Below are 25,847 nucleotides of genomic sequence, written 5' to 3'. Positions count from 1 at the left end.
GTTGGATGAAAAATCACTTACATACATTTTTTTTAACCATAAAAATCATGGGGGCAAACATTTATTCAAAATATTAAAATATTGATATGTGAGAGATTTTTCACCCAAATTAAATAAATAACAACCCTATAGTCACTTTTAATAATACGAGTACTCCCTATTGTTTTCACAAGCTAGTATAATACGAGTAATAATTATAGTGAATGTATGTTGTATATTGTTTCGATGTAATTCATCATGCGTAAATTTTTTTTATTTAATATGTAGAAAACCAAGATATGACTAAAAGTAAAATTCAAACACAAACCGAAAAACACATGATATGAATCATATGATTGTCAGCGAAGATTATGATTTATAATAAACATATGCAAATATGTTTCCATAGGGGGAAGAATTTTTCAGCCCTCCCACATTTTACCAATAAAATCCTTACAATTCAATTTAACCTTCTAACTCTCTAACCATTTTTATTGACGCTTATAAATTTTCAACCCTCCTAAATTATTTTTTTTCATTTTTCTTTTCCTTATTACACTAAACAATTTTTAAAACTAAAATATACTACCACATTAAAATTAAAAACATAGTAAAGTCCATTTAAAACATATATATTTTAAAAAAACAAACTTACTAATAATTAGTATCTAACTTAAAAAAAGAACTAAATTAAACTGTAAATATATAAATACTATAGGGTTTATTTTTTAAATATGTTAAAAAAAAAATCAAATAATGTTGCATTTGTTCACACTTTTAGTTAACATGAACAAATTAAGATTTTTGTCTTTTATTTGTGTAAAAATATATAAACTAAAAGCGTGTAGAAATTTCTCCACACTAAAAAGTGTAAGTGTGAACTTTTAATTCTACACACTTTTTTAGTGTGAAGAAAATTTTAGACACCTTTATATCTATATATTTTTACACACATAATAGCAAATAATATTATTATTTAGAAAGATGCTATTAATCAATTTTATTTATTTAATTTTGGACGACAAAATAAGATCACTGATGCGTTATTAATCTACCCAATTTTCTCTCCTCATAAGAGAAAACCACCATAAATGAAAAAGAACATATTTTTTTATATCACATGTGAAACTAAAAGTTACAACTTAGAACTCTTTTGTTATTAAAGTCACTTGCTTATATCACCCAACTACTTAGACTAAAGGTTATTGGTAGCAAAAAACTAGACTTACAAATAATATACACAAATATAGTTGAAAAATATATATTTTATCGATCAAATCAAGTTATTATTTATTTATTTTTTTCAATTCTATTTTTTCAATGTCACACGAAATTGTGAACTTTTGATTAACTTTGTGGTCAAATTTCTTGAATCACATATTTGTATCACGTCTATTTTTTTTCCCCAGACGTGTTAAAGATAATTTTAACCAGATATTTTTGGACCTACAATTCCATGCTCATGGAAAATATCTTTAAGATGAGAAACTCAAGGTTTAAACCCGAGACTTTAGGTAAACTCATCTGTGGGACCTACATAGTGAATTTAAAAAATACTGACCACTTGGGTTCAAGCAATGTGCCGTTAACAAAAGGAAAATGACCTCTAGTATTTAATCGCCTAGTGTTTACTATGTTAAACATAAATTCTAAAGGTTACTAGAATTAATAGAAAAACTTAAAAAAAAAAGAAAAAGAAAAGAAAAGCCCCCTATGTTATTTGTGTGCAATTATCTTGACGTTCAAAGGAAAGTGTGCAGTTAGCTTATTATTTAATACGAGAGCAAGTACTCGTGCGTTGCGGCAGTGAGATGATGAGAGTGATAAGTTATAGGAGGTGATATGTCATAAAGTGTCATAGCCAAATGTCTTAACCGTACGGGCTCTGCCATCAGATTTAAAAAGTTCGTCGAAAGTATATCGAATAACATCTCTAATGAAAGAGCATGAAATTTTAAAAACACACATATAACTTTTATAATTTATCGATGTACGGTTTTTGATATAAAAAATTTTGAAAAAATTAGAGGAATAAAATGATTTATGGAGCAGAGAAAAAGTTGTAGGCATTGATGTATAGTACATCATGTATTATAATATATACATTGTTGAAATTGAATGTTGAAAGTTGAAAAATGAATTTGCTTTATATTATTTACTAGATTATTATCTCGCGTAATACGCGAGATATTATAATTAATTAATGACATGTTATCATTTTATAATATCCTAAATTAAAATCATTAATAAAGGATGTTGAAAATGAATTAAATAGTATCATGATGCCAAAGATGTAAATTAATATCTTGCTAAAATGAGTTAATTAACATAGTTTTATTGAAAACTATTGCATTTACAATGAAAGTTAATATATGTCTCTATATAGAGAAAAAAAATATAAAATTTCATGATTTCATGTTTTCATAAACAATTACTCAAACTTAAAATCATTGTATCAAATGATAGTTTTAAGATTCAAGATAACCAGATTTGTTTTACAGAATATAATTAAGAAATAAATATAGATTTGCTTTCTCTTGTGTAAATATATTAATCCTTTTTTATGATCTTTCACGTAGTTTAATGCTTTACATAAGTACATACATAAAGAAAACTAATAAAACAAAAGTAACCTTATATAAATTATCCGAACATCATAGCAATATCTAAGGACTACATTTACGTCTAAAAATCATTTGATTACTCTCAAGCGAACTTATAGATACTATTTTTTAACAAATTAAAACCATCTTTCTTTTTAACTTTGGATTTTCTTTTTTACATGTTTAATCTCAAAAAGTCTATGTTTTGTATTTATAGTTATCTTTTTTAAAATTTTTAAAAGTAAATTTACAAATATACTGAGATTTCTAGCTTATTTATTTATAGTTAATTTTTTTAGAAGTTTTAAAATTTTAAATGGTACAAACAATTGTGTTGTAGTATTCTTTGACCATATCAAATTATTATCAAAGATTTCATTTTCAATTATCTGATATTACATAGAGACAAATGTAGTTTTGGAAAAGCAGGTTGGACATGTTTTTTCAAAACGCAGTTTTTTTTCGCAAAATGTATTTTACAACGCAACCTCATACACCTGCTAAATAACTACTAATTATGTTATAGTGAAAACTTATATTTATACCGCGTATTAGGAGAAAACAATTATTTTATGGTTTAATAATAAAGCATTATTATCATCCATATTTATTAAGATGCTTCTGTAAAATAAAGTATAAGATTGTTATCAAATTGCAATGTGTTCAAACGAAATAAGACAATTGTGTATAATTTAATTACATAAGGTTATATTTTGTCTAAATATATAGAGTAGAAGGACTAATGTTGTGTTTACTTAATAGTAAATTCGGTAATAATAACACTATTTTGATCTAAGGGTTGTGACTAAAAGTTTGAAGTCATCTAATGGTCCTTGCTTTTACATAAAAGAATTTAAGACTTTGTTATATATAACTAATGTTATAGTTTGCCTAAGAGATAAGTATCTCATAATGTAACCAACTATAATGAAAAGTTTATAGTATAAATTGACCAAGGTTTTTGGACATTGTTATCCCAATAAAAACACTTATAAAAAATAATTAATTCATATAACTTTCATCAAGTATTAATTAACACAAACAAAATTATTTTAAAGCCAAGTGGAAAAAGTTTGATTTTTAAAATTCAAAACATAACACTTATAATGAGACGAAAGAAGTACATTATTTTAAATAATAAATAGATAATGCTAATGTAATTGTTATGAACTACGGAGTATTTTTATCAAAAGTTGGTTTATAGTTACAACGCCTTATTTTAAGTAGGGACTATTATACGTTGCGATATCTCGATTTAAATTGAAAAGTATCATATGATGATGATAAACAATAAATGCCAGATTAAAAAATATAAACAAATATTGTCTATAAAAACAATACAAAATCTAAAATACAATATATACGTTCAATGTTTTAGAATTATATTCTTTTAATTTTATTATACCTATATTTTTTGCATCTAAATTTTTATCTATTTAATAGTTTTTCTTACTTTGAAAATGTGATAAACAACCCGTGTAATTGACACACCCATAAATTTCGTATACACTTGAGACAATTGACCTAACTTCAGTTAACCAATCAAATCTCTTGGTTTCTTTAAATTAACTTATTAAACTTATGACTAAATTATGTTTTATAAAAATATAAATACAATTAAAGAACTTTGATTATTAATAATTATAGAAATATTAATTTGTATTTTTTTGTTTTTTATTACGAGTAATAACTTATATTTTTTTTGTTTTTCATCATTAATTTAAACTTTTCTATCACTAATAATTTGTAAGGGATATAACTATAGAAACATTAATTTTACATTTCTCTTATCACTAATTTAAAAATTTCATCACTAATATTTAATTTAGAAGGGATTATTTTGATTTATTATTTAAAGGGTGAGGATTCATATTGTTGTTAACCAATAAAGAAATTTAAAAATGCGACTAATGGCCATAAAATCAAAGTTGGAAATAATCCAACGGTCCTTATTTATTTAATAAAATAAATAAATTAAAGGGATACGTGTCGATCAAAGATTACGTCACATATCGTTATGTATATCTAAATTATATATTAATACATTCATTTAATTAGTCATACTTTTAGGTTTTATAAGATAAATAAATAAAATGGAAAAAGTGAGTATGAGGCTGTTATGAACCCAACTTGGGTGAAAAACCCCTCACATACTAATATTTTAATATTTTAAATAAAAACATGGCGCCCCATGATTTTTACCTTTTAAAAAAAGGTATGTGAGGGGTTTTTCACCCAACTTGGGTGCCTAACAGTCTCATATTCTCTTCCCCCTAAATAAAATATATTATAATATAACCTAAATGTGTATTTGGAATCTTCAAAATTTTTGGTTCTTACGTGGTGATACATATTTTGAATTAAAGAACTTATTATATATATATTGGTAGATTTATAATATAGTATAGATTAATTAATATTTAATATTAGTTACGAACGCAACGTCATTAAATACTTTTACTCTTCAAAAACGTACAATATCATTTGGCCAAATATACACGCATACTCAACCTTGTTTTTTTTTTTTAACCGCAAAAATGTATTTTATATTAACAAAAAAAAACCATTAATAGGATACTAATACTAATTTCAAAAAGATGCCACAAATGTCTAGGAATAAAACACTATACATAATTTAGACTCTCAACCAATCCATGAAACTAGATATAGAGCAGGCTACAGGGTTGGTTCTAAGTTTTTTGTTGTTCAAGGTAAAAAGATTAAAAAAAAGTTCCCATTTACCTTTTTAAAGATCTAAAACCATAAGAAACCTTATTTTTAACTATAACCTTGAGTATTTTAGTATTTATAGATTCATAGGTATTGTAAACAAATTAATGATTATAATTATTCATAGAAATGATTGTAGTTATTCACAGTCATTTATAAATATAGTTTATTGATTAATTAATCAATATAAGTTGGCTTTCATGATACTTGATTACATTAGATTAGATTTAATACACAAAAATCACAATAAAGTGTTAAAACGATCAACTCAAAAATGGAAGGGGTTTTAATTAAAATTTTGTTTATTTAAAGGTGTATGAGGTGAAAATAACTATATTTTTCTATTATTTTATGTTTTCTCTTTTTTCAAAATTCATGCATCAATTGGAAATTTTGACTATATTACAAATTCTCATATTCTCATATTTAGGAGTGCAAATTCTCTGCCCTTCGTGAATATGATGCTATGGGCTATTGCCCTAACTGCCCTTATGCAGGACCGGCTCTGGTAGGCTGATTCATTCATTCCACCGAATCTTGAAATGCATTTATTGTTATACCATATATGAAAATAACTAATAATATTATCCTTATACTCAACCTTGTGATTAGTGACCCATTATAAAAACACTTAACACTTTTTAATACAATAAACATTAATTATGTCATCTTAAACTTTATGTATTTGGGTCAAGTCAAGATTAGTAGACGTCACTTTAATATTCTTATACTATATTTGCAAATAAAAACTATAGAAAATGTAAACTTTCCTTGATTGTCTAAAAAAAGTTAAATTATCTGGCTTACATCATCCATTATTGTAAAGTTTGTTTTCTTTAAGAGAGGCTATCAAATTAATCTCACAAACTCCATTGAGTTTTTACATAAATTAATCTCAAACTAATAAAACGTGAAATGTTGCTAAACTTACTTAAGGATTGAACATACAAAATTACTTTGATTTTTTTTTTTTTTGAACAACATCATTTTACTAATGTGAAACCAACTTGGAAAGATGGTGGTGGTAAAATTTACAAGTTGTGCTATTAAATATTTGCTATATATTTTTAGAGATTTCTGAACTCCAAGCAAACTATAAGCTGTGCTTTAATTTTTGGGTTAAATGCTTAATCCAACATCCATGGGCCAAAGAAAATTCTTTGTTGAAGTCAGTTATGCATCAAAAGCGGCTTACGTTCCACAGAATCGTTGAATGTGTTAACTCTGTTGTCAGCAGGCAATACACCGAAATAAAGGGGTCACTGGAACATTGCAGGCAGTACAATCAAAATAAACACAACTATCCCTGTTTAAAGGATTTGCTCGGTAAAGCCTCCCATGTAGCCTTGCAAATTATGGTTGACGAAATTGATCGATTGAAAAATACAGTAAAAGGGGACGTGTCAAAGTGCGGGTGTACGGTATGGGCTAGTTGTGGCTTGCCATGTAGTTGTCGACTTCTAACATACATGCAGGAACGTAAGTACATTTCATTCAGATACAAATGGTCCATTTTACTTAAAAATACTTAATGTAATATTTTTATTCCTGCAGGAAGGCGTGTACAAGAATATGAGATAGATGCATTTTGGTGCAGGCTCGATATAACCCCGTCCACCTGCCTGCCTGAAAATGTGAAGAAAGACTCGGATGATGACGAGCCTGTTGAGGCCTTTTGTGGCGAGGTTACTGCTGCCTTGGAACGACAACCCATAAAACAAAGGAAAAGCTTGATGTCCAAAATAAAGGACCTCATCTATCCGGGTCGGTCCAAAATCAAGGATCCAGAGGTCCAAAAGAAAACACGTGGTAGACCTGTTGGGTCAAAGAAAAAGGTATATTATTATAGTCTAGCAAATTATTACTTGTTAAATACTATCATCTAACTTAATTATTCATTCATTCATTGCAGATGCCAGACTTGAACGTATCACCTCCGATGCCACCACCACCAAAGTTGAAAAAGTCAAGGTCCGTGCACGTGACCACACCTAAATATCCGGATACCGCACCAGACTCAGGCTCATGCTACAGAGACTTTCATCCGGCGAGACACAGTGAGCATGTGCCCACGCAGTCACGTTTCGCGGAGCCTGACACCGAATTACGGGAGGACACCCGTGGATATATTGATGACTTGATCCGATCGTCACAATATTCAACAGCAGGGCCGAGTAATGAGCCTACAACCCAAACCCCATTCTTAGATCAGTTGTTCGGCGCAGCCGAACCCGCGTACTATCCTGTGCCACCAACAGCACCAACAGGCTTAATGGATCAGTTCTTCAGTGCCGATACTTATTTTCCTGCAGGTCCTAGCACTACGATGCCAGCTGCACCATCATCGTACTTTGATTTTTTCAATACGGCCACACAACCTTCGATGCCACCAGCACCATCACCTCCGATGCCAGCAGCACCAGCACCATCACCAATATCTCCCATATCAGCTGAGCAGCAATTGGCTGCTCTACCAGTACCACCACCTAACACTAGCCCACTGCAGACGACGGGTATAAAGGGTTACCTTGACGACATACCGAATGTATTTAGACCATACGTCAAGGGATTATTAATGTCAGGGGTGATGGCAACTGTGGATTCAGGGCACTTGTTGTTGCATTGGATACGATGAAAACGAAGGTTACGAGTGGATCCGACTACATATGTTGGCCGAGTATGAAAATAACAAACAATTCTACGATGAACTAACAAGATGGGGACAGGTTGAAGCGAGCTTTTTTGAGGGGTTATCGCGGTCTTATGTAGGGGTGTTTAGACCAACTGCCTACTGGATGCACATGACTATGGGGACTATGTTGTTGTCCAACAGGATGGGTATAGTAATTAACTGTTTATCTACTGCCGCCAGTTGGACTTCGTTCCCATTTACCTATGGTCCTGATGAGATGCCTAGAACAGAGCCCATATCAATAGCATTAGTACAGGGTCACGGTCACTATATCATGGTGCAGTTGGAAGGTGACTACCCAATGGCCCCGGAGATCGCATATTGGGTACAGGATCGTGTAAGGCCTCCCGTGAGCAAATGGAAAGATTTGTACGGACACCGCCAGTTAGCCTACAATAGATATATAGATGCAACTAAACCTCCTCCCATCTATATGGGAACAGTGGACTCATCTGATTAGGATTGTAATAAAGTTATTTGTTTTTTGTTTTACCCGTTTTTTTTTCCTTTTTTTTTTTAAAGGAAACTTGGGGGTTACTTCATAACTTTATCATGTTTTTACTTGGTATATTACTTATAATAATATATTAATACTACGAAATTTGGGGTGTTAAATTTTTGCAAACCGGATAGTCCAGCATCATTATAAACAAAAAGTACACAAATAATAAAAAAGTCCATATCAACACAAATAATAAAAATGTACATAACAAACTGTATTTATAAAAATGTCCCTATTTCGTACAAACAAAAAAGTCTAATCATCGGAATCGTCGTCGTCCTCACCGGCATTATCATCACCCACACCTGGTCCGGATACAGAGCCTGTCCCACTAAAAAATCCACTCATATCCGAGAAGCTACCAAAATCCCCTGATGGAGGTCCAAAATGCGCCGATCTCCCACCCATAACTGGCGGGGGTCGAAATAGTCATCACCAGGGTGGTTCAAGTCAACATGGTAGCCGGAAGGTTGGATGCAGAGGGGCCAGAATAGGATGCACGCGGGCCGGAGGAGGATCCTTCCGGAGGTCCATAATGTGGTTGCGGCAACTCACCAGGGAAATCATGGGATCCGAAACCCCTGAGAATCCTCCCTAGTCCGCGCTGATGTCCGGATCGCGATCCAAACGCTTCCGGGAACAACTGCGTTGGAGGTGTCGGTGCAGGATCCTGTGAATGTCTCTGCTGCACAGCTTCCAGACGGGACTGCATATAAATAGTAAGGTAAGTTTAATAAATGGAGCAGTAATTAAAAGTAATTTAACTTAAAGTTAGGTATATACCGCAACTTCCGGAGGTTGTAGTCTGTGGGTTGCCGCCCAAGTCGACTCCCACGTGGGGGGTGGCCCCTCCTTCTTTTCATTATGGTGCTTGGCCTGCAAACAAGTCAAATAATTAGCATTTAAAAAACACAACAATTGTATACTTTTGTTAAAACCAAACGTACCAACGCCCGATCGTGGGCAAGAGAAATAGATCGCCGACCCTGAGTCCCCACCGCCTGTTTGGACGGTTTGTCTTGTTTGTCTCGGCCCGCTTCACCCGGTCATCCCTCGTATAGAAACTCAATAGTTTTCCCCACTCTTCCGGGTCCATACCAGCTGGCGGTGCTGTCTGCAGGGTATCTGCTGAGCCTACACCCCCCCCCCCCCCCCCGTGCTGTAAAATGCTGAGATTTGAATTTTGACTTTCTCTGCCTATATATGCTAGCTGCATCAGCACGGAAAGCCAGTTTTGCTGCCTTCCGGGTGGGGTCGTCCTCATCAAGCTCTAAGTACTGGTCTATCGCAAAATAGCGCTACGTTGTTTACAAATACAAGTTAGCATTTTCGGGGTTATCATTGAAAAACATATTAAGTAAAAAAATAAAAAGAAACATATTCTAACCTGTACTTCCTCCAAGATATGGTCCCTCATAGACTCAGGCACATCGTCCCATGACTCGTAGTACTGGGGGACATCTCCGATTAACGAGCCTAACAAAGATTTGTACATAGCCCCGTAGTCCCCGATCGACTGAAAGGTCTTTGATTTGTAGTCGAAGTACATGGGTAACGGGCCTCCATTTTTCTTCAAGGCAACCTCAAGTTTTAGATTTTTGGCTGCCCCTCTGGTGGTGGTGGTGTTTTTTCGAGCCTACAAACCAATAAGTAACAATAACATAAATAAGTTATTTAAACGATAAGAATAAAATTATTTCAATGCATAACTAAATTTAATGTAAAGTCAATTTTCTTACCGCTGTTTTTGCAGCCTGATATTTTCTTCCACCACGATCGGTGCGGATCCCTCCCATCGCCGTCGCCGCCGTGAGCTTCTAGCATTTTTCTTATATCTACATAAATAATACACGTATTATAATACTTTTTATATCAACTTTTTTAACAACTTTTTTTTAACTTAATTTTTTATATGACTTTTGTACTACTATTTTTTCAATATATGTTTTAATATCTTTTATACTTATGTTTTAATACTTTTTTTACTTATACATTTTCCTAGCATTTTTCTTATATCTACATAAATAATACACGTATTATAATACTTTTTATATCAACTTTTTTAACAACTTTTTTTAACTTAATTTTTTATATGACTTTTGTACTACTATTTTTTCAATATATGTTTTAATATCTTTTTATACTTATGTTTTAATACCTTTTTTACTTATACATTTTCCTAGCATTTTTCTTATATCTACATAAATAATACACGTATTATAATACTTTTTATATCAACTTTTTTAACAACTTTTTTTAACTTAATTTTTATATGACTTTTGTACTACTACTTTTTCAATATATGTTTTAATATCTTTTTATACTTATGTTTTAATACTTTTTTACTTATACATTTTCCTAGCATTTTTCTTATATCTACATAAATAATACACGTATTATAATACTTTTATATCAACTTTTTAACAACTTTTTTTTAACTTAATTTTTTATATGACTTTTGTACTACTATTTTTTCAATATATGTTTAATATCTTTTTATACTTATGTTTTAATACCTTTTTTACTTATACATTTTCCTAGCATTTTTCTTATATCTACATAAATAATACACGTATTATAATACTTTTTATATCAACTTTTTTAACAATTTTTTTAACTTAATTTTTTATATGACTTTTGTACTACTACTTTTTCAATATATGTTTTAATATCTTTTTATACTTATGTTTTAATACCTTTTTTACTTATACATTTTCCTAGCATTTTTCTTATATCTACATAAATAATACATGTATTATAATACTTTTATATCAACTTTTTTAACAACTTTTTTTTAACTTAATTTTTATATGACTTTTGTACTACTATTTTTTCAATATATGTTTTAATATCTTTTTATACTTATGTTTTAATACCTTTTTTACTTATACATTTTCCTAGCATTTTTCTTATATCTACATAAATAATACACGTATTATAATACTTTTTATATCAACTTTTTTAACAACTTTTTTTTAACTTAATTTTTTATATGACTTTTGTACTACTATTTTTTCAATATATGTTTTAATATCTTTTTATACTTATGTTTTAATACATTTTTTACTTATACATTTCCTAGCATTTTTCTTATATCTACATAATAATACACGTATTATAATACTTTTTATATCAACTTTTTAACAACTTTTTTTAACTTAATTTTTATATGACTTTTGTACTACTATTTTTTCAATATATGTTTTAATATCTTTTTATACTTATGTTTTAATACTTTTTTACTTATACATTTTCCTAGCATTTTTCTTATATCTACATAAATAATACATGTATTATAATACTTTTTATATCAACTTTTTTAACAACTTTTTTTAACTTAATTTTTTATATGTCTTTTGTACTACTACTTTTTCAATATATGTTTTAATATCTTTTTATACTTATGTTTTATACCTTTTTTATTTATACATTTTTATATTTTCTAATACAAACATTTTCTAGTACAAACTTTTATAAACTTTTTTAAATATATTTTTTATATACTATGTAATACACTTTTTTTACATTTTATATTATTTACACTTTTTACAAACATTTTTACATAACAAAAACAAGAACAACAACAAGAACAACAACAAGAACAACAACAACAACACAACAACAACAATACGTTAAATCTATATAAGATCGATCCTAATACATTTATGCATAACAAGAATAACATCAAACTAATACATATACTATATAGCAAATTAATAGATACGAAATAAAAAAAAAAATTAAAACTTACTTCGACGTTCGGAAAGGGATAACGACGGGTCGCTCCTAAAACCTCACTGAAAAAGTGGGTCGCTCCTAAAGCCTCACCGGAATACCTTGGCCGGAAAATATGGGGGAGAGGGGGGTTGGATCGGTTGGGGTTTACGAAAGAGGTAACGACGGGTCGCTCCTAAAGCCTCACCGGAATATCTTGGCCGGAAAATATGGGGGAGAGAGGGGTTGGATCGGTTGGAAAGGAGAAGAGAAAAGCGGGGGTCGGAAAATATGAAGTAGGAGTATGGAGAAACTGATGAAGAAGAAGGGGATCGATCGGTTTTTATTTATTCGAGGCACCTCTTTAGGAGCGACCGTCGCTCCTAAAGAGGGGGTTTAATGCACCACTTTAGGAGCGACCGTCGCTCCTAAAGAGGGGGTTGACGGGTCAACGGGTCAGCGGGTATATGCATAGGTATCCGCGAGCAATTAATGGGTCTACCCTTTAGGAGCGACTGTCGCTCCTAAAGGGGGGTGGTCGGGTTACAGAATATTCCGTGGTCGGGGTATGTGGCCTGTTGATTAATACATCCGGGGTTACTAATTGCTACAGTAAAAAATTCATATAAAATGTTAGATACACATTTAATGTAATTAATTGCTAAAGCCAATGTTTTTATTTTGCCGAAACATTTTCTTTTTCTCAACGGCATTTTGCCGTAAAAAGTTATATTAAGCACGAGAAAAGAGCACATAATATCGTCATTCCTGACTTCAAAATTCGCGGCCAACTGTATATATATATCGTAAACGTAAGTGTCTCTAACTATACATACACATTTAATTTAATTCACCTTAATTCATATTTTCACATACATAACTTTCTGAATCTAACATCAAAACCTGATCAGATTCATGAATTCAAATTCATATCAAAAAAAAATTCAATCAAATTAATTCATCAATTAAAAATCACAATCAATGGCGGCATCGGACGGAAGCGAGTATTTCGATATAGATATAGAAAGCGTACACGATACATTTTCACGTGTGGAATCGATACATGAAGACGAAACGGAGTTACGATGGGCGGCTATTGAGAGATTACCGTCTAAACATGCTAAGAATTTAGCGTTATTAAGACGTTCCGATGACGATGATAATAATGAGCGAACAGAGACTGTTGATGTTACGAAACTCGATAGACGATATCGGTCACTTATTGTTCGGAAAGCTCTTGCTACTTCTGAACAGGATAATTTTAAGCTGCTTGCTGCTGTTAAAGAGCGATTCGATCGGTATAAATAATTGTTAATTAATTACTGTATTAGTGTTAGTAGTAGTATTAAACTGTTAATTGTTGATTTTTAGTTAGGGAATTTAATTTGCATGCAGGTAGTGTATACGTATATATGTATATATAGTTTGAATCGAAACATTTTATAACGATAATAACTCATCAGATTTAACTTATAGTGTTTTTATCGCGTGTATTCAACTTTCAAATATTGCTATTGTATGTATCTGGTGGTGATGGGTTGAATGCAATGTGCTACATTATCTTTTTTTTTTTTGTAAGTTTGATATATACACAATAGTAAGTATTATGAGTTGGATACAATTTATAGCAGTTACTTGATTTTAGTTTTGTGAAGTTGGAGAAATATGTGATTGATTCGATAGGTGTTAATGTTGGGTTTTTTAGTTGCTTTTACTTCAGAAAATTGCAGTATTGATTAGTTGTTTTTTTTTTGTATGTGATGGTGGAAATAGAGTTGGATTGGAGATTCCGACGGTAGAGGTTAGGTTTGAGAAGCTGAACATTGAGGCGGACGTATTGGTTGGAAAGAGAGCTTTGCCGACTTTGCTTAACTATACTCGTGACGTTATTGAGGTCAGTGTGTTCGACATTTCATTCATTTACTTCATCATCTTAAGTTCATAACAAAGTATTTAGTCGAATTTTATCTAGGTTTTGCAACATTAGTTTACTTGTTAGTGCGTTCCTCAAACATGAATGTAATTGCTGTCATGCATTTATCGAGGATTGAACTTATTGATTTCTTATTCTTGTATCTACTGCTACTGTTTTGCAGCATTTCTTAACCAATTTGGGGATATTCCGTCCTCAAAGACATCGTCTGTCTATCTTGAAGAATATTAGCGGTTCAATAAAACCAGGAAGGTACTCATATACATCTATTTCTCACATGCATGGTTTTGTTTGATGTTAGATGTGGCTTTAGAATGCTCTGTTGTAAAAATGCATTATCTCTTACTACATTATAATCGTAAAGTGAAATTGGCATTTCATGATTGAAATAATTAAAGTTGAAGCTATGTGTGTATCAGAAGCAAATTTTGAAACATAAAACCATTTCAAAAATAGAGCAGTGCTGTATCCATTTCGATTATGGTTATTAACCTTTGGAAAGGGGGTAGGAAATGATTAGATGTTCAAGTTAGCGAGTACTATTGAAAATTCAATTTTTGAAGCAAGGTAGGTATTATTCAGTTTTATTTATTTGTTTTTGAACGACATTATTCAGTTGTATTCTATGTGTAAAATTAGAGGTGCATTAGTTTAACTCTAAAAAATTGGCTGTCAACTGAAAAAATGGATCTCCTCTCAGCCAATATCTGTTTGACTTGTGGGCAGGATGACATTGCTTTTGGGGCCGCCTGGTTCTGGGAAATCTACATTGCTTTTGGCACTTGCGGGGAAACTTGATACCAGCTTAAAGGTATATCCAAATACATTAAAAAGTTTCGAAATTCTGCTTATGGCATAACTATATTGCTTGAGTGGGTGGGTTCACTACTCTCATGGGTCTGGGTGCTGAGTGCTGACTTTATGAACCTTGCCATTTTAGATGTATAATGGGCCATAAAACATCAGAGAACTGGCCAACTTATTGATTCATTTTTTTCATGATTTCAACAAATAAAATATAATGTGATTTACAAACAACTTGAATATGCTAGTACATATTGTTGATCCATTATGATGAGGTTGGAGTTTTAGCCAACCACATCTTTCTGAAGTTTGAAGTCTTAATTTTTCTTTAGATATGCTACTTTCATGTACTCTCCTCTGTGTGCTTCTCAATAATTTGGATCTCTATGACACGTATAACATTCTGAAATGTCTTTTTCTACTCATCATTTCATTTGTTTTTGCGGGCAAATGAAGAGAAAATTTTTAGAATGAATGGTGAATTTGCAGAAGGCACCTTTGAACAATGTTCATTCAATGCCATAAGCGAGTTTCTTATTTAATTTGTCATTAATTTAAGACTCTTTTTAGAAAGAAATCAAAAGGCAGTAATATACTTTAAACTACTTGGCCTTGAGATTCCGCAGAATATGTGTTACTGATAATTATCAGGAATATATTATGAACTTTAGAAGAGTATTTTGTAAAATTTGCTAAATTTTATCTGGAACACCTCTAGCTTTTAAATGCAATTAAGGAATGTAGGTTTTAGCATTTAATAAGTTGAAGATTGACTGATGCAATAGGTTCTCCACACAGTATTCAACATCTGCATGTTAGCAATCCACTTTGTATCTTGTATAACATTGTTGGAATTTAGTTATGCATGCCTGATGGCAGTTCGTTAAAAATAGGTATTCATTTGGGTTAGCTAGATGCTCCAGTGAAACCAGAGGTAACATTTCAAGCACAAGCTAAATGCTTTGTTGGACATAACTTTGTTACCATATTCATTAAACATGCTAATATTATTTTCAGAAAAGTGGTAAGATTACATATAATGGCCATGAACTCCATGAGTTCTGTGTTCAAAGGACTTCAGCTTACATAAGTCAAACAGATAATCACATTGCCGAGCTAACTGTACGAGAAACATTGGATTTTGCTGCTAGATGTGAAGGTGAAGGGTACGCAGGTTTGTTTTGTGTGCTCATTGATAGCTGTATATGGTCTTTTGGGTTGACGTATATGTGTAATATTTTGCGTTTCCTCCGTCTTTGTTTGTCATTTTTAAATCCTATTTTCAGGCAACTTGAGAGAACTTACCCATTTGGAGAAGGAAAATAAGATACGTCCCAGTCCTGAAATAGATGCATTTATGAAGGTTACATATTGAGATTTGTAGTCTGCCTTCCCTAATCTTCCAAACTTTTCTTAATGTATACATATAAAAACCTGAATTGGTATCCTCTGTAATTACTAGGCGTCCTCTGTTGCTGGCAAAAGGCATAGCATCTCGACAGATTACGTAATGAAGCTGCTTGGTCTTGATGTATGTTCAGAGACAGTAGTTGGAAATGATATGCTCAGGGGTATTTCAGGTGGTCAGAGAAAGAGAGTTACAACAGGTTCTTTTCTTTTTCCTTGTTATGCACATCTGTTTGCTTTTATGTTTGCATGTCATTATATAGCTCTTGGGTCAGTTATGAACATAAGCACACCACTTTAATAGGTAATGGAGTATGAAGTAGTATTTAAAAAGGGAAGGCTGTTGCAGGAATCAAGTGGAATGGATGAGTTTCATTTGTATAAACCCTTTTATGTATCTTGCAGATTTGAATAGTAGGACTAGGAGTATAAGAGTGCAAAGATACAATACTCTATATGATATATGATTAAGATTTGATTTATAGTCTGTATCAACTGTTAGCATATGTAGCTTTTCCCTGCACAAGTCGAATGACAGATGGGAGCCTTCAATAGGGTTCACGTAACAAATACTTATCTTTTAAAATTTTAATTCTGTGCAAAAGAAATCCACAAAAGGGAGATTATTATCGTCTGTTACATGTTAAGAAATGAAAAGGCTTCAATTATTTATTTATAGAAAATTTTTAAGCTTTATCAATAGTTTTTTTATATCGTTTGAATGATAGTTAATAAAAGCATATTGTAGGAGAGATGGTTGTTGGTCCAAGGAAAACCCTTTTTATGGATGAAATATCAACTGGACTAGACAGCTCAACAACATACCAAATTGTGAAATGTACAAAGAATTTCGTGCAACAGATGGAAGCCACTGTTTTGATGGCTCTACTTCAGCCTGCACCTGAAACATTTGACCTCTTTGATGATTTGGTGTTGTTGTCGGAAGGACACATGGTATATGAAGGTCCCCGAGCAGAAGTGCTAAATTTCTTTGAGTTGTTAGGTTTTAAAAAGCCCTTGCGAAAAGGCACTGCAGATTTCCTTCAGGAGGTATTATTTGTTTACGCTCATGCAATTTCCTAGAATATTACTACTATTTTATTAGACACTTTTGTTACTATGGGTAATTTTATGTAGGTCACCTCAAGAAAAGATCAGGCTCAGTACTGGGCTGATTCTTCAAAACCATATGAATACATTCCAGTTTCAAAGATTTCAGAAGCATTCAAAAATTCAATTTATGGAAGGTCTCTGGAATCCTCCCTTTCTGTTCCATTCGATAGATCCAAGAGTCATGTGCTAGCTTTGAGAAAAAAGCAATATGGCGTATCAAAATGGAAAATTTATGAAGCTTGCTTTTCAAGAGAATATCTGTTAATAAAAAGACATTATTTCCTTTACATTTTCAAGACGTGCCAGGTATGCCCCATCTCTTGTTTCTCATTTTTCAAGAGTATACTTATATGTTATTAAGTGTTTGTATAATTCGTATTGTGTTATATGAGTAATTTAGCATGCTTTCATCTTTCCTTTTATTGATTTCATTCTTCCTCTGAACACAGAAGCTTGTGTGTGTAGCTAATTATCGGACTCTGAAATATATATATATATATATCACATGATGTACAGGTTGCATTTGTCGGATTTGTTACATGCACACTCTTTTTAAGAACAAAGTTACATCCCACAGATGTGATGAATGGAAGCCTGTATCTTGGTTGCTTATTTTTTGCTCTCGTGCACATGATGTTCAATGGATTTGCAGAGCTCCCACTTATGATATTTCGATTACCTGTGTTTTATAAGCAACGGGATAATAATTTCTATCCTGCATGGGCGTGGTCTGTTTCTAGTTGGATACTACGTGTTCCATACTCTTTCATTGAAGCTGTTGTATGGTCCCTTATAGTGTATTATAGCGTTGGCTTTTCCCCTAGTGTAGGAAGGTATGCCCTTTTTTGTTGCTCTTAACTAGAGGTGGCATGATGGATGGGTTGGTTGGGTAACGGTTCAAACGTGTTCAGGTCAAAACTGGGTCATTTTTAGTACATTGTTGGGTTTCCTGCAAATACCAGTTTTCTTTATTTTTCCAGTCTATTCTTTGTACTTATACATAGGCAGTGCATTAAATAAACAGTATCAATGAAATAGTACATAATATATATACTTTAATAAACATGATTTAGGAGGTCGTGTGCATAAAAAAATAGACTTCGGGTGACTTCGTGTGATCCATTTGAAAATTTGACATAAAACATGACCCAAATAGACCCATTCATAAGCAACTAAGTTGAAACTGCCACCTCTAATTTTAATTCATACAACAGATAATCTTTGATTAGAATCTTGGCATGCTCTGCTCATATGACTTGTTTTCAGGTTTTTCCGCTACGTGTTTGTTCTGTTCTCAATACACCAGATGGCTTTAGGTCTTTTCCGTACACTAGCTGCTGTTGCAAGAAATATGATAGTTTCCAATACTTTCGGGTCAGCTGCACTTCTTGTGATATTCTTGTTGGGTGGATTTATCATGCCAAAAGGTAAATACTCAAGTCTTCTATAATTTTTAGGTCCATTCATTTTACAAGAACCTATAGTTCAGAAATTTGCTTCTCTTCTTTCAGATATGATTAAGCCATGGTGGACATGGGGTTTTTGGATGTCACCTTTATCTTATGCACAACGTGCAATTGCTGTTAATGAATTTACTTCCACAAGATGGATGCAGGTCTGTTTTTTTATCTTGAATATATACCTACTTTCAGTTATTATGTAATGGTGTAAGAGACATTCAAGTCAACCATTTTTACAGAAGTTTGCTGGTACAAACTCTACGATCGGGTACAGTGTTCTTGAGTTCCATGATCTCCCCATTGATGATAATTGGTATTGGCTTGGAGTTGGTGCCTTGTTACTTTATGCGTTGGTTTTTAATATCATAGTCACTCTGGCTTTGGCATATCTTAGTCGTAAGTGCTTTTTTATAGCTGTTTTGATGTATATTAAAAAATTTATTACTATGTCCGCTGATAGCATACATACATGATACTTATCTATGATTCTTTTGAGACTAATGACTTTTATATTTATGCAGCAATAAAAAAAGCACAGATGGTTCATCCTCCAGCCAGAGCAGAAGGTTAATAACTCTTACAGTTATGTTTTATTATATATATGTCTTCCTCTTTTTAAAAAGGGAATCAAGGCACCAAAATCTATGTATCCAACTCGCCATGTTTCCAAATTGTCTGTGTATATCAAATTTTTAGTTATTACTAGTGTATGTATCTGGCCTCTTGTAACTAGCATCCGGTATCGGTTCTGACGACGTAAGTGTTGTGACAACTTAAATTGCCATCACGTCATCAGAGATACCGGATACATGGTAAAGAGCTAATCAGATGAATACAATAGCAAGGATCAAAATTAGTTTGATATACACATTAGAAGGTTCAAAATTTGGAAGAACATAACAGTAAAATCTGACAATTTTGATGCACTTAACCCATCAAAAATGCATGTTTTCTTCTTTGGAGAGGTTTTTCAATCTAGTTTGGTTTACAAGCAACCAGTTTTGGTCTGATAAGTTTTAGGGAATCACCTTTATTTTCACCAATTAAAACACAAACTTGAAATTTTTTTGATAAAACTTAAGGTAGTCTGTATGGGCAGCTGATTATGTGGCTCTAAGTTATTCCATGATAACCGTATTCTGATGAGACATCTAAAAAACAGCTACAAAGTTGAACATTACCCTTAATCGGATTTTTTGAACTTGGTTTCCTTTTTATGGGTTAAAAGTTAAAACAAACATGATTGACCAAGTTGAAGTCAAACCAAAGTTAATAATCTTGTTATCAATAGCCCTTTTGATTACCATTCTAATCTATTACTGTAATGTTGGATTAACCAAATTTGCATTTTAATTCGTCATGCAGCTGGCGGTCAGGCATTACCTCTCAAAGCAGATACAACCTCTAGAAGACATTGTATGACTCTCCCCTTCAAACCTTTATCAATGACTTTTCATAACATCAATTACTTTGTTGACATGCCAAAGGTATGGCTTACACAGTTTTTAGAATAATTAAATGACCACCGTTTAACTCATGCAAAGAAGTTGAAATTGCTTTTCTATCTCCAGGACATGAATTTGGAAGGTGTAGCAGAAAAAAAGTTGCAACTCTTGTCAGACGTTAGTGGCGTGTTTAGGCCAGGTGTCCTTACTGCACTCATGGGGTCAAGTGGAGCAGGTAAGACGACTTTGATGGACGTGCTTGCTGGCAGGAAGACAGGGGGATACATTGAAGGGGAAATCAGCATATCAGGGTTTCCAAAAGAACAAAGTACTTTTGCTAGAGTCTGTGGTTATGTTGAGCAAAATGATATACACTCTCCTCAAGTTACAGTTATGGAGTCACTTCTATTCTCTGCTTTTCTCCGGCTACCTGCAGAAGTCAATGAAAAACAAAGAAGAGTAAGTGTTCCCGAAATACTTTCTACTTTCACCAAATGCAATAGCACATGTAGTATTTAATTTCTTAGCTGATTCAATATGTCCACAGGAGTTTGTAGAAGGAGTGATGAAACTAGTTGAACTTGATAATCTAAGAGATGCTCTAGTAGGCTTAACTGGTGTTACCGGTTTGTCCACTGAGCAAAGGAAACGATTGACAATTGCAGTTGAGCTTGTTGCAAATCCTTCAATAATATTCATGGATGAGCCTACATCTGGACTTGACGCAAGGGCTGCTGCCATTGTTATGAGAACTGTTCGTAATACAGTTGATACTGGGAGGACAGTGGTTTGCACCATTCATCAACCAAGTATTGAAATTTTTGAAGCTTTTGACGAGGCACGTTAAAACTTGATTTTGTTAAATTTTAGGTGTGTTCGGTTAACATTACTTTGTTTTTATTTTTTATTATCTATCATTCGCAGCTACTTTTATTGAAAAGGGGAGGATGTGTAATATATGGTGGAAAAGTGGGTGAGAGGTCAGAGATTTTGATCAAGTACTTTGAGGTAATCAGTGTTTGCTACTCATTCTGGACTTTTATATATGCTCTGGTTTCTAAAGGAAAAATAATTTTAATGACCAGAGTATAAATGGAATTTCACCGATGCCCGGTCAATATAACCCATCAAATTGGATGCTTGAAATGACTACACCTGCTGTTGAAGAAAGGATAGGACAGGACTTTTCATTGATCTATAGAAACTCTAAGCAGTACAGGTAAGTAATGAAAAGGGAACCCAAAAGATTTTGAATTAGAATTTACCATTTATCCACAAAATTTACGATTGTATTGATATATTCCTCCAGAGATATTGAAACTTTGATTCAGCAGACAAGCACTCCACAACCTGGCTCTGAACCCTTACACTTTTCTTCTAAGTACTCTCAAAGTGGTCTGACTCAGTTCAAAACATGCTTGTGGAAGCAGAATCTTGTGTATTGGAGAAGCCCAGATTACAATGTTGTGCGGTTGTTCTTTACAACTATGTGTGCATTGATTGTTGGTTCTGTATTTTGGGATGTTGGTTCAAAAAGGTAACTCTTTACTGATCTGTCAAAAACTCATCTTTTATAACCCATATCATATGTTAATTGGTTTATTCTGCAGAGACAACACCCAGAACTTGATGGTCGTTATGGGTGCTCTATATACAGCTGTCATGTTTCTTGGTGTAAATAACTCTTCCACTGTCCAACCTGTGATTGCAATTGAAAGAACAGTTTTTTACCGAGAAAGAGCAGCTGGAATGTATTCTGCAATCCCTTATGCTATGGCACAAGTAAGTTTTCCATGAATACAAGAGGTTTATTAAATTTTTCTGTATAACACTTTCAGCTCATGCTAATGGACACTTAAGTTCTGAAGATACAGTATCGAGTTTGATCTTTTCGTTTTTACAGGGTCTTGTGGAGATTCCGTACATAGCTACCCAGACAATAGTCTATGGTATCACGACATATTTCATGATCAACTTTGAGAGGACTGCTGGTATGATGCTTATATTACACCACTTTTATTCATATTATTATCTACTCGATGAATAACAATGAAAGAGTTTCAATTACTCTCGTGGTGCAGGGAAATTTTTTCTCTACCTTGTTTTCATGTTTTTAACTTTCACTTACTTTACTTTCTACGGCATGCTGGCTATTGGTCTTACACCATCTCAACATATGGCTGCTGTTGTTTCTTCCGCCTTTTACTCGTTATGGAACCTTCTTTCTGGATTTCTTGTCCCAAAACCGGTAACTAACTTTTCTTTTAGTCAGCAAGTATTAACTTTGCGATATTTACATTTTCAGTACTGCCACAAACTCTGTCATTACTGGTAGTCCTCTCTAATGTTGATTTGTTTTTGTATGTAGAAAATACCGGGATGGTGGATTTGGTTCTACTACGTATGCCCGATTGCATGGACATTGCAAGGTCTTATTGGCTCTCAACTTGGCGATGTTGAAGAAACGATCGCGGGACCTGGGTTTGAGGGTACGGTGAAAGGCTACTTGAAACATGAACTTGGAATAGAATCCAAATGGATTGGCATTTCAGCTGTGGCTCTCTTTGGTTTTAGCATCTTCTTCTTTATCGTTTTTGCGCTGTCCCTCAAATACCTAAATTTCCAAAAAAGATGAATCACCCTGATCAGTTCACAACTTTTGTCCCTTTAAAGATCACCATGAGTCGCAAAAAGGACTCTTACCTACAGGAAAGACTTGTCCTACTCTCCACCACTTGAAATCGAAGAACTTAATGAGCCAACTCAATCCGGTACAAGATCACAGATTTTAACGACAAAAGAGAGATCGAGAGTATATTCCGAGGACCTTATGTTCATTTTAACTGAGAAATCATCCCATTTCAATTCACCAATTCCTTTACAAACTTGATACACAATTTGGTTTAGGAATTGTTTAACATGCGGCGATGCGCTACTTAACTGTATTGTTTCGTGGTTAATTAGTTTACATCTTCCATCGGTTTTATCATACAACTTACTGTTACATCAGTTTATAAATACTCTTTCCTAGATATGATATTTCGACAACGGTTAGATAAAACAATTTCAACCCATTAATAGCCAGGTCATATGTTGCTTACTGTGTTAATCTTGCTCAACATCTCTACTTTTTTTTATATATAAAAATTAATTAAGATATGCCTCATACCTGATATCCTTATATCATTAGTAATTTGTATCTGATTTAGTCAAACTTTCCTAAATTAGTGTAGTTAAATGTCTATCGTTTCAGCTATTCAAAAGGCTGTGGCGGCTTAAGGTTTTTTGAGGTCTCAAACGGTATCAATTTTTGAGGTCTAGTTCAAGACCATATAAATTAGAGTAAAAGAAAAAACTAAAAAAAAGTAATTCGATTTTTATTATAAACTACTAGTAAAAAAGATATGGATGTTAATACCAAAACCAATAAGGACATTACTATAATGCAAGTTATATATCCTAGTTAATCCAAAATCCAAACATTAAGTCGAATATACAAAATATTGAGGCCTTGAAAATTTGGGGGCCTAAAGCGACCGGCTAATTCCATAGTACTGTTGAGCCACATCTGTCAAAAGGTTTTGTTGGATATCATGAATAGAGAATATTCTCTTGTGGTATCCCTGAGGAACTATGCTAAGTGTAGTCAAAATGTTTCTAGCTAGTTTTTTTTCCGCCCGAGATCAACCATGCGTCATGCAAACTTAAAGTTTACTACAAGAAATTAAAAAATTAGGTGATATAAGAAGGTAAATTTTTTTTTTAAACCAAAAGTTAAATGATAAAAATTAAAAACTTTAAAAGTAAACTATACTAAAGAAAAAGTTAGAATAAAATTAAAAAAAAAACTCAAAAGTTAAGTGGTAAAAGTAAGAAACTCTAAAATGATAAAAGTTAGAAGCATTAAAATAAGAGATAGAAAGTTAAAAAAAGAAAAGGTTTAATGATTAAAGTTAAATTTATAGTTAATTGATAAAATTAAAAACTTTGAAAGTAAATTATACTTAAGTTTGTATAAAAAAAAGTTAGATTAAAGTTAAAAAACCTAAAAGTTAAGTGGTAAAAATAAGAAACTCTAAAAGTATACCATCGTAAAAAAAAAAAAAATTTAATGACATCAACATGGTTACTGTAGACAATAACTCTCTTCTTTATTATATATATATATATATATATAATGCTCTACCTTGTTAATATGAAAAATTTAAGAAATAAGAGAAAGTTTATATATTTGATCGAGCTCTTAAAGGTTTCCTCAGTGCGAGGAGTCACCATCAAAAGTACTAATCTTAGTCAGCAAAAAACACTCCATGCACTAACCTTTCAAAAACATACCCGATACAAAGGACTAATCCGACCCACCTTTTATACTATTAATCCCTAACACCACACAAACCTTTAATATTCAACTCGTTTTTAGAAAAACTAATCTTCAAGAATGGGTCTAAGGAACGAGTCACATCCAATGATGTGAACTTGTCCCTGAAAGGACAAATTCAAAAAACGAGTGAAAAACGAGGGGTACTGGCTACCTTATAATAAAAGATCTTATACGTTACAAACTTATTTGCTTATCATTATATTATGTTGGGAATTTTTTTAATCTTTAAAATTTTTCAAAAAACAATAATTAATGTGTAATGTGCAGATGAAAAATAGAATAGGTAGTATAAAAAATAAAATAAATCAAGTTATAAATATAAATATAAATATATAAATGAAAAATGGATAGTACTATTTAAAACTCAAAGTTATTACAAACTCTTCTTTTTCATCATAAGCTCATCTTTTTACCATCTAATATATCTATGTCAATGTATGATATAAAATGATCATTCATAAAATTACAAAATAGATGTGTGTAAGTATTCAAATGTTTATAAGTATTCAGATTGTTTAAAAAAAAAATTATATTGTTGTACATTTAAATTAACTTTTAACATTTGAAAATGATATTCAGATTTAAACACGAACCTCTTAAAAAACAAATTAAGCCTCAAATGAATGAACATCGACAAATTGCGTATATATTTGTTCGAGTTGTTTACATTGTCAGTTATATATGTAATTAACAATGTGGTTGATAAATAAAAAAAAGTTGTTTTTTGAATTGATGTATATATAGACATTATTATCTGGTAGGGATATGATCGGTGATTACACGACGATACTTTAATGGTCCATTCAGTGATCTGAATTTTTCGTAAAAAAAATTAACTGAAAAAGGAAAATCTAGAAGAAAAGAAAAGAAAAGTAAAATATGATTTAAATCTATGAATACATGGAAATAATATTATCTTATTTAAAGAAGGTCAAACGTAAATTAGCAAATGAGTAGGTAGATGTACTCTCTTGACGTATCTGTATTCTCTTGCATTTTTTTTCAACTTAAAAATCTATTCTACATTCTGTAATATTTACATGCATAATAATTTTGTATATATATAATCTATGTAGCAAAATAA

General features: G+C 32.2%; 1 protein-coding gene across 1 annotated transcript; it reads left to right on the top strand.

The window, feature by feature from the left end:
* Nucleotides 1–13,069: 13,069 nt before the first annotated feature.
* On the top strand, nt 13,070–23,400 carry LOC122606700 (ABC transporter G family member 31). The gene is made up of 24 exons (XM_043779550.1): nt 13,070–13,518; nt 13,994–14,114; nt 14,317–14,405; nt 14,880–14,964; nt 15,975–16,131; nt 16,244–16,320; nt 16,420–16,564; nt 17,113–17,414; nt 17,502–17,783; nt 17,994–18,310; nt 18,744–18,904; nt 18,989–19,092; nt 19,177–19,333; nt 19,459–19,503; nt 20,303–20,424; nt 20,509–20,841; nt 20,930–21,220; nt 21,307–21,390; nt 21,468–21,601; nt 21,692–21,919; nt 21,993–22,164; nt 22,286–22,373; nt 22,464–22,630; nt 22,751–23,400. The coding sequence occupies exons 1-24, from the start codon at nt 13,202–13,204 to the stop codon at nt 23,015–23,017; spliced, it is 4,245 nt and encodes a 1,414-aa protein (XP_043635485.1). The 5' UTR covers nt 13,070–13,201; the 3' UTR covers nt 23,018–23,400.
* The last annotated feature ends 2,447 nt before the right edge of the window (nt 23,401–25,847 follow it).

This window comes from Erigeron canadensis, chromosome 7 (genome assembly GCF_010389155.1).
Source record: "Erigeron canadensis isolate Cc75 chromosome 7, C_canadensis_v1, whole genome shotgun sequence".
In the NCBI taxonomy this organism is placed as follows: Eukaryota; Viridiplantae; Streptophyta; class Magnoliopsida; order Asterales; family Asteraceae; genus Erigeron; species Erigeron canadensis.
This window is presented reverse-complemented; position numbering and strand designations above follow the sequence as displayed.